Raw genomic sequence first — 14,111 nt, forward strand, 5'->3', positions numbered from 1 at the left:
CCTGTAAGTTGAATTGGCTTCATTACAAACTCAAAGCAATGAATTCATGGTGACAGTCCTCCAGTAAGATAAATCATCTTGGAATATTTCTTGATTGAAAACTCTGCTCATGGAGCAAGCCTTGCAAACTCTATTCCAAAATCTAGTGTCTCTTTTGAAAAGATGATGTAAATGTTATTAAGAAAATGGTGAAAAATAATGGCTTGAACATCTATTTCTTAAAATTCCAAACCAATGGAATATCTGCTGAGCTCTTCTGTTGTGCATAAAATCTCATGGTGTGGTTTGTGTCAAACTGTGAGATAGAATAAGCCAGGCATCCTTTCGTGCATGCAAGATCAACTGAACAGTCAGTATCTCTGTCTCAGTGTCCATTACACAGTGTATTATGGGTCTCTAGAACATTACGGTCTTGAAAACAAAACCCAGACTTCATCCTCTCTGGTACAGTCTGTGGAAGTATCTTACTGTGTCTTGTCTCTGCTACAGTCCTGTAATACCCCAGAAGATATGCTCTTTCTTTTCAGCTAGCTAGCTGAATACATAGCTCACTCTGCTCATTTCCAAGAGATGTAGCAGAAAATCACTTGAAATACTTCTAAACACTTGAAAGACACATTTAAAATAGCTTTTTAATTTTGAGTCATCATTCTGATGATATTTGAAAGACTGGATGATTTTGGATGTGTTAAATGTGCTACAAAGTTCTTGATTTCTTATATAATCACTTTCTCTTAGCAGTTTCTGTTTTTCACCTTAATCACATATCTCCAAAGTGGCACATTAATGCTAACAGTGTTCTATATGTGCTTATCTTAGAACACTCAGATAATTATTTTCTGTTGTGAGAAGACAGGGCAGAAGCATTAGACAAACTTTGTATCTTTCCGTTTCAAAAAGGCTATTCGTGCTTCTATTTTTATGACGGCATATGCCACATTCCTCATATAGGGTGGCATTTATGCTTGTAAAACTAAAAAAATATTTCTCTAAGAAAGACTTGCTACTGTCTTGTAAGGTATTTATTTTTCCATTGTTTATGTTCCAAGTACCTTTAGAAAGACTGTAGAGCTTTGAAGATGTATTTCAATGTCTTGTCTATTGCATTCTCCTTCTTATTTAATTCAAAACTCAGTCTTAAAAGATTATTGCCACCAAAATGTTAAAATACTGCATTACTTGGCTTACAACATACCTGGGAAATCATTGTAAAAGGAATGTTTTTTTTTTTAAATTGCCTATATATGGTTTGCAGTTGTACTGCAAATATAAAAGAACTGAGCTTAGCTAGGGGAAATCCAAAGCAATCGTAATTTTCAGACAGTGCATGACAAAGTGTCTGAAAGTAGATTCCATTCCTTTCCAGAGCTACCCTTTGGAAAGGAGATTCTTTAAAAGTTTCTAAATAAGTCCAGTATTTATAAAAATTATGCTGTAGATAATGAAAATATTATTTCTGCTTGTTGATATTCTAACTTGCCCATAATTAATACAGTTTTGATAAATCCTTCATTTCTCAAATTGTGTGTGCTATGTTCCCACTGTTTCTTACTGATTTGAGAAGCAAAAGAGAAAACAAGATGTGCAATAAAATTCACAACTTCTGATCTATTAATTTTCTTTTAGCAATTTCTCTTGCATTAATCTTGATGTGTTTGAAAACTGAAATACAATTCACAAGAAGATGTAATATTTCATACAGACGTAGGGTATCATACTAAAGTTAAGGTCATTTTTGTTTGCTGACTCCATGATAATAATTAGCTTCAATACTAATAATTAAATAATGTTCAAGTTTGAAAATGTTTAAAAAAACTTCTTTGGTAGCCAGAGGTGAGTTGCAGTCCTAAGGCCAGGGAATTACGTAGGAATGAGTATGAGGAACAGGGGGAATAGGGTTCCTTAATAATGAATTAAAGACAAAACTACCAACAAAAAGAGGAAACCACTGGATAAGTGTTATAGCAGAAAGCAGTAACACATTTTTTAATAATACATTTTAAATATTGTTGCTTTAGATGCAAACCAAAAACTTTCATTAATTTTTAGAGGGCAATAGAGAGTTATGTGGACAAACGCATTGGAAATACTTATGGACCTCCTGGAGGCAGAAAAATGACTGTTTTTATTGACGATATCAATATGCCATTTATCAATGAATGGGGAGATCAGGTAACTTTAAGAAATATGACTTATTCTTAAATTGTTGTGCTTTTATATATATATACACACACAAATCAGTGGACTCCCTCAATATTTTAATTAACTAATTATTGCAAATACTTTCTAATTATGGTACACCAATTAAGAAAAAATGAGAGCAAATTAGATTTACTGAAGAGACATGTAGGATAATGGTATCATATCTTGCATTATCTCTACTTTCTCATGTTTTCATAAGACTAAATAAAAAGTGTCACTGTACTGAAGTACCATATTATTAATTTCAAGATTGGCATTCATTTGAGAGCAACAGAAAACAAACTTTCTGCAAAACAGAAGTGTAATGATTTGGAGAAAGTAATAAAGTCTGTGTCCAAATTCAAGGGTAACACACTGACTTGTAAACTGGATTAAAGATTTTTGGCTTTTGATAAGCCCATCTACAGTCTGGGTGTGTAACATTCATATGCCTGTACAGGCCCAAAATTAGGCAAAAGTGTCTCACAGTTCCTTCCCATAGTAGGTCGGAAGTATTTCCAGCCCAGGATGCTAGGTCTTCTGGAATGTCTATTCTAACATGAAGACCAAGTATACTTACATGACTTTTTTAATTTGCTCAGAGTAAATAATAAATGAGAAACCTGGGGCTTCTGTACACTTTTGGATGCTCAGGCTCTCTGGCTTCTGTGAGGCTCACAGTTCGGATTAAAGCTGTTCATAGCATTGAACTGGTTTGTTAACAGTGTGGGTCTAGTCATGACAGTAGTCTTGGGCATGTATTTACGTAGCAGTATGAATATAAATAAATCTATGTAGACTGAATAGTTCATCCTCTTGACTTTAGAAGGCTATTTTTGTCAAAACGAAAGCCAAGCCTGTGTTTTTAGTGTCTCTGAAGTGGAACCTGGCCTTCTACCTAAATGCCAATATGTTTCTATTATTTGATTTGCATTGTGTGGTCTCACTTGAAAGAACTTTAATGGTTTTCTTTATTGAAATTGAAACTAGCATTGAATAAGTCACAACACTGAGCTGCTTGACCATAGTCTAGATCATAGGTGGCTGTGTTTGAGGAAAAACCCTCACAGGCCCAGGCAGTGTTCAGTGATAGGAATGATCTCCATTATGGACCTCCTCTAGGTCTTTTGTTATAGCCCCAAGACATTGTTGAAATATTTTTAAAGGGATGATGGTTTGTGATTGGTGCCTTGCTGCATATCATGTGGCTTTGTTGGGGTATGTGAGCACAGGAGGCTTTTTGAATATCATTTGAACAGTTACTATGGGGACAAACCCTGATGCTTCCTGATACATGCAGATGCTGTAGAGTGGAATGTGGAGTGAATAAACTTTTGAGGATAAACAGCTTCCTGTTTCAAAAAAAAAGTTAATGTTTTGCTTCAAAGGAGGCCTAAGGAAGAACTGAAAGGCATAACTTGAAAATCTGGAGCTGAATGTCCAGGACCAAAATTTGGAAAAGACCCAATTTTTTTTCCAGTTCATTGCCTTAACTTTATTTAGTTAAAAGGAACACCAACACATTTTGTTGATATTAGATAGTAGTACAACACTGAAAGAATTTTCCTGTTGCTTAATATCATGTAAACCAAGATGTCCCATATGACTAAGGAAGATATTTTAATCTGAGTTTAGATTAAAGTTAAAACCTCTCTCTAGGGATTAGTGGTACAGTTACAAGAAGAAATTAAAATATCAGGGTATGTTTTTTTCTTATTTGATTTTCCATCTGTACAAATTACATAAACTTACAGGTAACAAATGAAATTGTTCGTCAGATGATGGAAATGAAAGGAATGTACAGCTTGGATAAACCTGGAGACTTCACTATAATTGTAGATGTACAATTAATAGCAGCAATGATACATCCTGGAGGAGGCCGTAATGATATTCCCCAGCGTTTAAAAAGACAGTTTTGTGTATTCAATTGTACATTGCCATCCAATGAATCCATCGACAAAATTTTTGGTACTTCTTTCTCTCATTTTAGTACAATTATTTTTTTTCATAATTAGCTTAAAATGTATAAAAGTCTGTTCTCTTTGTCACTTCCACCATGCAAATTCAGAGTACTTCTAATAAAACAACTGAAGCTGTATTACAGCAAAAATAGTGCTGTGGAGGAGAAATTAACCCCTTGAAATGCTTATTTTTCTACTTTTGGACAAGAAAAATATTTACTAAGAAAGTAATGGCATTTCCTGGAAGAATATGAGCACTGCTATTACTATGTAGGTTATACTTTAATGTCTGTGCTGTCTGAAATGCCTTCTGTTGTTAAAGTTCTCAATTCTGTTAACTTTGTCAATATAGCATATTGTTAAAAAACCCAGCACTTGCTGCCAGCTGTTTCTATTCTTTTTCAGAAAAGCCACGGACAAGAGAGACAAAACTATTTAATCTGTAATTTGAAAGCAAATTAATGTTTTGTATAAGGACTTACATGTCTTGCTCACAACCTAGTTTATTATATCCTACAATCTGAGATTAACTCTATATGGCATTTTTTTCTTTTCAGGTATTATTGGCTGCGGATACTTTCATTCCTGTAGAAAATTCAACCCTGAAGTATGTGATATGGTGAAAAAATTAGTCCCAACAGGCAGAATATTGTGGCAGTGGACAAAGGTATAAATTACAGAGAAAGTTTATCACAATCAGTCTAAAGAGAGTACCTATTAATGCAATTTAGGCACATACTCGTTGACAATGTATCTATAATGAGAAAAAAAAACAGGAGAAAGATGGTCTGAGAAAGTTTTGGAGATATAATCTGGAAAAAATCAGATTTCAGTATACAAGGCAGATGAATGGAAATATCAATCCATTCTTTCCTATAGATTTATTCGTGTTACCCAAAGCTTTAAATACTATTGCTAAGGAACAGGCAGTGAAATTATTTATAAATTATAATGTTTAATTTATAAGGCCCAGAACAACATATGAAATAATTACATGTTATAAGAGTTGAAGTTTTAAATTTAGTGCTAGATCCTGCTTCCAAACAAATGAGATATATTTATGACTTCTTAGTTTGTCCACAGTATTATGTGTGAAAATTAGTAGTTTTGTTATGTATACATTTTATGTTATTAATTATACATTTATAATTTATATTTTTCTTGATTCCTTCTAAATGTTACTGGGTTTTAATATTAACAATATTTTTCTTTAGACAAAGATGCTTCCTACACCATCTAAATTCCACTATATCTTCAACCTTCGAGACCTTTCTAGGATTTGGCAGGGAATGTTAACTATAAAGGCAGAAGAATGCAACAGCAGCGCTGTCCTGCTAACACTTTTTAAACATGAATGTACCAGAGTAATTGCTGACAGGTATAATAACTATAACTTTTTATATTTAATAGGTTTAGACATTTACTTAATTTATGTTCATCAATTTGTATAACTGTAAGCCTTCTTAATATGATAACCCTTTTTTCTGGTTTCAGCTGTGATAGAGTTAATTTTCTGCTTTCAAGTTAGGAGCAATATTACTGACATTTACTGAAATGTTCTTATATTTTTGTATTTGTTCTGGGGAATTTAAAAATACATGAAAGATATGTATTTGTACAGTTATGTTCTATATTGGGGGGTGGGGGGAGAGTGTTGCCATCCAGTGTCATCTTCCATGCTGCTTTTAGATTCTATAGTGGTTAGTATTAGAATGTCATCACTAAGAACCTCAAACAATTATATAATATATATCTAGGCTTTCTCTATACCACAGTTCTTCAGGATTCTTTGTCTTATTTGAAAACGCAGAGCACTGTGTACATCTTTTTAATGTTTCGCCTACTTTCCTCTAAGTTGTATAACTGAAAAGGAAAAGAAGTAAAGATTAAAATTTCTTTTTTCTGTAGTTTGACATTCGAAGTTGGCATTTCCTTTTTCTGGGGTCAAGGTGGTTATCGCCTTTTATGTTTATCAGTTACTACTGAGTATCATTCTTGATTACTTCTCAGATAATCACAGCCATAGATAATTAGAGTCATCAAAGATCTTGATCTTTATTAAAATAGTCTTGAACCAATCAAGTGAGGATGATACAGTTTAAACAATGGAATGTAGTCACTAGTATTTGTATTTGCAGTCTTTTATTTCAATTTGCAGTAGTCTGCCCGGCCCCCTCCTCCCCACAGTGTTTATCCCCCTCTGTTAATTATAGATTTTGATGTAAGAGGGATTGAGAAAGAAGTCGGGTTGTAGTGACATACATTATCTTCCTTTCACTATTCCTTGTCTCATTGCAGTTTCATAGGCAGTACTGTAATAACATAAATTATGCTATTGTGTGGCAGGTTGAAAGATGAAAAAGGTCACTCAGCAATGTCTTTTTCAGAAATCATTCATCCTTTTTCATCTGAGAAATTAAATGATCTGTCATTGCCTAGTTCTAGGTGAAAGTTGGAAAGTCAAGTTGGTTTTATGTTTTATGTTTTATGTGATTGACTATTATACTTTAAAGTATGGAAGCATTTAATTCCTGTGAATATTGCCTAATTAATTTCTGTAACTATTGTTTAATATGTACTGCCTAATGTGCAGTTTTCTTTCAAAAGTTACAAGGTTTTTTTAGTATTGAATTAGCTGTTTTTCTCCCTACATAATTACAAATAAGTTTTTAAAAATTGTACTAATTTTGATTTTTAGATTTATTACTCCTGAAGATACAGCCTGGTTTGATAAAACTCTTAATAAAGCAATTGAGGAATATGTGGATACAGACTTAACAAAAGTACTCCAAGCTGAACCATATTTTGTAGATTTTTTACGGGAGATGCCTGAACCAACTGGTGATGAACCAGAAGATATTGTGGTTGAACGACCAAAAATTTATGAGAAGGTATTTTATTTTAGACCTAAAATACTAGGTGTCAAAGTTTTCCTTTAATTGTTAAGTATATTATATTGCTGAACTCCTATCATACAAAAAGTTTTATTGAATACCTACCACATTTTTTGTAAAGGTATATCTAGATTTTTCTGGTTAGTATGCAAGAAATCATGTTAGTAATGTTAAAGTTAATAATGCCATATAAATATAGTTTATTTGTTCTTAGTCTCCTTGCTCCTTTTTTTCCCACCATTAGCAGAAAAGTTCTGCTTAAACACAACTACAATCACGGCAGTGAATTAACAAGATAATCTCATTGTGTGTGGCCAATACAGGAGCTCAGGTTTGTGCAAGAATGTCAGTGCAGTTTTAAATTCTGAAGGGTCATGCTAGTATTGTTACTGATTTATTTTATTTGATTTGATTTTCTCTAGATTCCAAGCTTTGAATTTTTTTGTGAAAAATTGCAAATGTATCAGAGGCAATACAATGAATCTGTAAGAGGATCATTTCTTGATTTGGTGTTTTTTAAGGACGCTATGACACATCTTATTAAGGTTTGGGGATTTTTACTTTTTTATTAGTTTAACTGTTGCAACAGTATTCCTGATTTGGGCAAGCTATGATCAGAGGCCACATTCTGAAAAGTTACTCTTATCCCCAAAGTTGCTTGCCATCTTTGCCTAGTCATTTTAAAGAACTAGTAAAGAACTACAGTCATTTTACCTGTTTGCATGTTTTGCAATAAATACCTTATTTTATATATTTGTTTAAGCTTCTCTGTATTCAGAGGTATGTAGATTTTCCTTGATAGGAAAGCTGAGGTCATAAAAAGGCACGTTTAAGTTTTGTATGTAGAATGATTTTTAATCATTAAGAATTCAGTCCAAAGGCATCTGTACCTGGCAACTGACCAAAACAACGTGAGAAAGAATCTGATTAGGTGAGAGACATTAAAAGAAACATAAATCGGGGCTGCAGTAGAATCAGTATGTAGGGTAGAGGAAAGTCTCAGTTTACAATCAGTTGAATGCCTATTCGGAAAGGAAGATATAAAGAAAGAATTCATCTGAAATGAGAATCCAATTCATGGGGGGGGCGGGGCTCAGCTAAGCATAAGATCTCTTTGAAGTGCTGTGCCTCAGGTTTAAGAAGTTGTGTTAGTTATCTCAGGAATTATTTTAACTTCATGATCTGTTCACTGAAAGGCAAAAGACACATAGAAGCCACAGTGAAACCAAAACAGGAGATGGTTGGTTCTCTAGTTGACCTCAAGTGAACAAAATTATTTTGTTTGCTTTGCATTTAAACAGAAGAAAATAATTTTAATTACAGCTCATGTGATGCTAGGTGATTTTCAGAAGACCTTGAAATCTCTAATACTCCATTTCCATAGTCAAGTTTTAACCAGAATATCTGGAATATGAAGTTTGGTAGTAGAAAGGAGCCCTGCTGTCATTATGGTGACAATAAATATAGTCACCCTCATAACTGCACATTTAGACTTCTATTTAAATATAGTTATCTGGATAGGCTGAGAGGGAGATGTGCGTAAAACCAAAATTTCTTCGAAGGAAAAATTGAACAGAATTCACAGGTTTGATGTGGATGCAAGTCTTTTGCATTTTATACTTAATTTACATGAGGACCAAAGGCAAAGCAAACTAACATCTTAAAAGTAATGGTGCACTAGCATATAATAAAACCAAGATGTGATATATACACAGGAGATGTGTAAAAAAGCAATAAGATAGTAAATTTGTAATCCTGCTTTTGTATCTGTGAGACTTGTTAAGAAAACTGTTTCAAAGGTAACATTGAAGGCAAATAAAATAGAAGATAACACTGATAGTTAAATGTGTCCGGGTCTTTCAGACTCTTAAAAATATTAATGCAGTGTGTTTATTTTTCCACCTATTTTTTTATTGCAATTTTTAAACATATTTAGGATCATACCTTCAACATAAAATGAAGCTTAAAATGTCTCCCTTTATGCATTTAAATCCTATGGGTAACTGATTATAACCATCTGAACCATGCAGCTTCTTCATTAGCTACACAAAATTCTTGAAGAATGTACAAGTGCTCTTTTGAGAGGAAGAATTTTCTGCAAGCATCCTTTTAATAATTTTACATTGTACCATAGTAAATAAAGTGTAGATTATAACAAATTTTTAATTTTGCTAATTAACATTTTAATTTAAATGTATTAATGAGCTTTGCTTCTATTTTTTCATGTATAGATTTCCCGGATAATTCGGACAGCATATGGAAATGCTTTACTTGTTGGAGTTGGTGGTTCTGGAAAACAAAGTCTTTCAAGGTTGGCCTCCTTTATTGCTGGCTATAAAATATTTCAGATCACTTTAACCAGGTAAGCAATGCAAGAAATAGAAATATATAAATCCAATTTATGTTATTAATTTCTCTTTACACAGTCATAACCTTATGTTTTTAACAGTTGGGGGGTTTTTTTCCACGTTTAAAATGTGGAAAACAATAAATTCTTAACATTGGATTATGTTTGAGCTGAAAAAGCTGGACCATGAGTTAGCTATTCCTGAGCCAAAATACATGTGTTTACAAAGGATGTTTGCACTATCGTTTATAAAACTCTATAATATGAAGATAGCATTATTCTAAGTTATTTTGAATTAACAAGTAATGTTTCTTATTCCTCCTAGATCCTATAACATAAACAATCTGTCAGATGATTTAAAATTATTGTATAGAACAGCTGGAGTAGAAGGACAAGGCATCACTTTTATCTTCACTGATAATGAAATAAAAGAGGAGTGTTTTTTAGAATATATAAATAATCTCCTGTCTTCAGGCGAGGTAAGAGTGTCAACATGCCAGGCAATGTACTTTAGAAGCAGGAAATTGCAGAATTTGTTTCCACTAGTTTATTTATTTTGGTAATAAATTGTAGAATCAATAATGATTAGCTCTAAAATATCTGAACTTTAAAAGTAAGGAGTTATGTTGGTATGAAGTTCTTTATTTCAGGTAGGCCAGAAAAAGATAAGGAGCTGTGGTGGGTATTTCAGTAGCCTTTATTAAAGGAGGATTCACTGGCCAGTCAAGATCCATACTCTTCCTGAGTTAAGACTTCCTAGTTTTTAATGGAGTAACATAAGACTAAATCACAGACGAATCTTGGTTTTATTGTGTCTAAACTGTATATATGCAGAGAAAGAAATACAGCTTTAAGTAGAAAAATATTTATAAACTCTATAATAATTACATCCATGCAATTTATTTTCTTATCAATTTTAATTTTATAAAAAGATTTCTAATTTAATTGCTCGGGATGAATTGGATGAAATCACCCAAGGATTAATACCTGTGATGAAAAAAGAGATGCCTCGGTGCCCTCCTACCTTTGATAATCTTTATGAATATTTTCTAACCCGGGCAAAGAAAAACTTGCATGTTGTCCTCTGCTTTTCTCCAGTAAGTTTTTTCTTCGTATCTGTCTTGCTTGCTACCATTAGCAAACTATCCTATAAGGTGCGACAGGATTAGTAAAGCTTTATATTTTTAGTGAGATTTTAATACACATTAAAATATTACTGAATTCCAATTATAATTGCTGAGATAATAAAAGTAATAGTGCAGTTGTCAGAATTTAAAACCAAAATACTTTAAAATTAGATCATTCTTTACATGTCAAAGTAATTTTCACTTGTTCCTCCTGGCTTATTCTTTCCTAATACAAATTAATGAACATCCTAATACAAATCAATGAACATATTTTTGTGAAATTCTTGCTTGTTACTTGAAAACAATAATTTAATGGAAATTAAAATAAGTTAATTGAGGTTTTAAAATATTAAGCCATATTTATGTTTGTCATGAACTTCTTTCTTCAAATTTCAGAAAATATGGAAAATTGGAAATTTAGCAAAATACTTACAGAAAAGAAAAAACTGCAGGATTTTCTAAGCAGAAAATTAGCACAAAAAAATAGCCTGTTTAGTGATTTATGCAAATTAAATATTTTAATGGACATTATTAAGTATCATATCACAAATTAACAGCGTTACTTTCTTTAGGTTGGTGAGAAGTTCCGTGCACGTACTTTGAAATTTCCTGGTCTTATATCAGGATGCACCATTGATTGGTTCAGCCCATGGCCCAAGGAAGCTCTTGTAGCTGTAGCCAGTTATTTTCTTTCAGAATTTAATATGATCTGCTCTTCGTCAGTTAAAACAGAAGTAGTGGAAACCATGGGTCTCTTTCATGATATAGTTTCAGAAAGCTGTGAGAATTATTTCCGAAGGTAATATTTTATACAAATGGAATAATTTATCCCCAAAGTATTGCTACTGATAGAGTTTTTTAAGCTCATGTTGTATGAATCGATAAATGTCTTTAAAGGCTAATACAAAAATAAATCTGCTATATCCATATTTGCAAAGGCTATGAAAAATAATTACTATTATGTTGCAAATTAATTATCTCAGTTCCCACTACTCAGCAATCTAATGTTGCTTTTGTGGATACAAAGCAATGTAATTGGAAGTAAGGATTTGCATTCTGAAGAAATTTTATATTGACTGAATGAAAGACTTGATTTATATAATCTTCTTTTGGATTGGAATTAATCAGATAGCTGTACATTCCAAAAATATGTATGAAGTTGATGTTATCAATATACTATATTTTAGGTATAGAAGAAGAGCTTATGTAACACCTAAGTCTTATCTCGCTTTCATCAATGGCTACAAAGAAGTTTATACTGAAAAATTAAAGAGTATTAGCGAACAAGTTGAACGTATGCAAATTGGTAAGCAATATAGGGATATATGTGTTTTTCCATGCATGGTCTCCAATGATCTGTGTTTTTAATATTAGTCGTCTTATTCAGTAATCACTTAAAATCAGTTTTGCTGGATCAGTCCAAAAGTAGCGGCCTATGAGAACCATTTCAAAGCCTTCTAGCTCTTACCAACTCACAACGATTCTCTTATAAAAATGCCTCAGAGAAGGTGCCAGCTTTTAATCATTCATCTCAGCAATATATTAAACTTTATTATTTCCAATTTAGCATTTGTAATAGACAGTAGAACCTGGAGATGGCCAGAGAGAGCAGCTGATTTACTACTGTAGAGTGAGGTATCTCTAAACAGTTATTAATTTACTTCTGGACTTGTCTATGGAAATTCTTGCTGTACAATTTGAGCACTTCAGAATCGATTTGTTTCAGATTTCTACTGTAGAATAAGTAGCTGTTATTTGTGGTCACTTTATAACTAGGAATCTGAAATACAGAAAAGCATGATTAAAATGTCCTTCTAATTTTGGATATATGTTTGAAATGGCCCAATTTTTCACATTAGATTAGTACTTCTTGAGTTCAGTATACATTTCAAATTCTCTCCGGTTAGCATCTAGACGTGCTTCAGTAAATCTGCAAAAGCAACTGAACAGCTTAGAAAACTTGGTCTTCTTGGGAAAAGATATTGTATATCAATCTAAAAGAACAGAGAATTCTACATAAGAATTTTCATACAAAGATAAAAGGTGTAGCATTTAGACTATTAAAAATGCAACTGGTACACTTCACATGAAGAACATAATAGAATAAGAATGCGTAGATATTTATTCAAAAACTGTTTACTGAATTAGAGTGGACTGTAGAGGAGTAAGTGATCCTCAATATTTTCACATTATGCAAATTTCCCTGTATGGATCTGTTGCCATTTCTAGAAGTCAGAACTTATCATCAGTCCTGCTTGAGATGCAAAAAAAGTCTGAGAACCTTGAAGATTTCTGACAATGAGTAGGGTTTTTTTAGTCTTTCTCCAGTTCTTCTATTTTCAAAAATAATTTAAAAGAAGTAACCAAAGTAGCTTCAGCTTTGTAAAAAATATTTCACATGTAGTGAATTTGTCTCTAATTCCTTACACGGTCTTCCAAACAGGTGATGAGGTACATGTACATTGTATCATTGATGCTCAGAAAATCATGTCTGTCAGCTTATGGGCAATACTCATGCCAGTTAGGAGGTATTCTAAATAGTTTTACTTGCATAAAAAAGATGTATTACAAACCAGCAAAAATACTGGTTATCCCTGCCTCCAAATATACTATAAAGTTTATTGCATTCTAAGGAACTTTCTCAAAAAGTTTGTTATGTATTATTTTGCTATCATCTCACACATCCCTCCTTTAATCCTTAGTCCTTCATCGCTTAATGTCAAAAAGATTTAGAAGGTTAAAAAGAGTAACCTTGAAAGTTGTTTCAATTTGTTAGGAGTTTATCCTGATATGAGATTTAAATTTTATGTTATTAAACTCAGATGAGATAACATCGCTGTTTTCATCTCCTTGTTGAAATATTTTTCCTGTATGTCTGGATGTCTGGGACAATTCAGGATGCTTGTATTGCAACAAAATTGTAAGAAATAGCTCAATCAATACTGATTTCTAGAAAAGTCCCTGGTGCGAGCACACTGAAAGTATGCTTGTCAGCACTGTAGTATCTTATGAGCAACTTATTTTGAAAGATAGAAGTAATCTCTTTTCTGCTTTGTCACTTTGGGTGAGAAATCTTGTAAAAGAGATGAGGGAAAACTGAAATCCAATGACAAATACCATTATTTCTGAATGCTTCATGTCTTATGCTGTCTCAGAATCAGTCTGGGGAATCCTTGGTAGAGCACCACATGTGTAGATAGCATCTTTTCATATAGAACTGTGGTTCTACAGAAGACCTCAGTTTAGCTTCGACAAATTGGGTGTGTCATCCATTTGAACAACTTGTTGCTAGATCTGCTAATTGTCAGAAATTTCATCTTTGAGGTGCTGAGTACTGTGGCTTAGTATCTTACTAAATATTTTTATATTTTTTCTATATTCTCTATTTTTTTGCTAGTTACATAAGACATGGACAAAAGATGAAGACTACTTCAATTTTCTCTATAGGATTAAAATATATGGTGCCTTTTTAACTTGCTTAGATAAGCTGTAGCTGATATCAATAAGGTTCTTACTTGGAGTTCTACATATCCCTCTGAAAATTACAGTTCCAATTTCTAATGCCTAAATCAGGCATTCATTTATTACTACAAGCACTAAA

The 14,111-nt window shown here is 32.7% G+C and overlaps 1 protein-coding gene across 1 annotated transcript in view; it reads left to right on the top strand.

The window, feature by feature from the left end:
• DNAH8 (dynein axonemal heavy chain 8) overlaps positions 1–14,111 on the top strand; it is a 137,219-nt gene that overhangs the window by 76,890 nt on the left and 46,218 nt on the right. Inside the window, 11 exon segments of the mRNA XM_027801181.2 lie at positions 2,050–2,172; positions 3,936–4,149; positions 4,700–4,809; positions 5,357–5,520; positions 6,841–7,033; positions 7,459–7,581; positions 9,268–9,398; positions 9,709–9,862; positions 10,316–10,480; positions 11,083–11,309; positions 11,698–11,816. Of these exon segments, the coding sequence (XP_027656982.2) occupies positions 2,050–2,172; positions 3,936–4,149; positions 4,700–4,809; positions 5,357–5,520; positions 6,841–7,033; positions 7,459–7,581; positions 9,268–9,398; positions 9,709–9,862; positions 10,316–10,480; positions 11,083–11,309; positions 11,698–11,816 (1,723 nt within the window).

This window comes from Falco cherrug, chromosome 13, assembly GCF_023634085.1.
Source record: "Falco cherrug isolate bFalChe1 chromosome 13, bFalChe1.pri, whole genome shotgun sequence".
NCBI lineage: Eukaryota > Metazoa > Chordata > Aves > Falconiformes > Falconidae > Falco > Falco cherrug.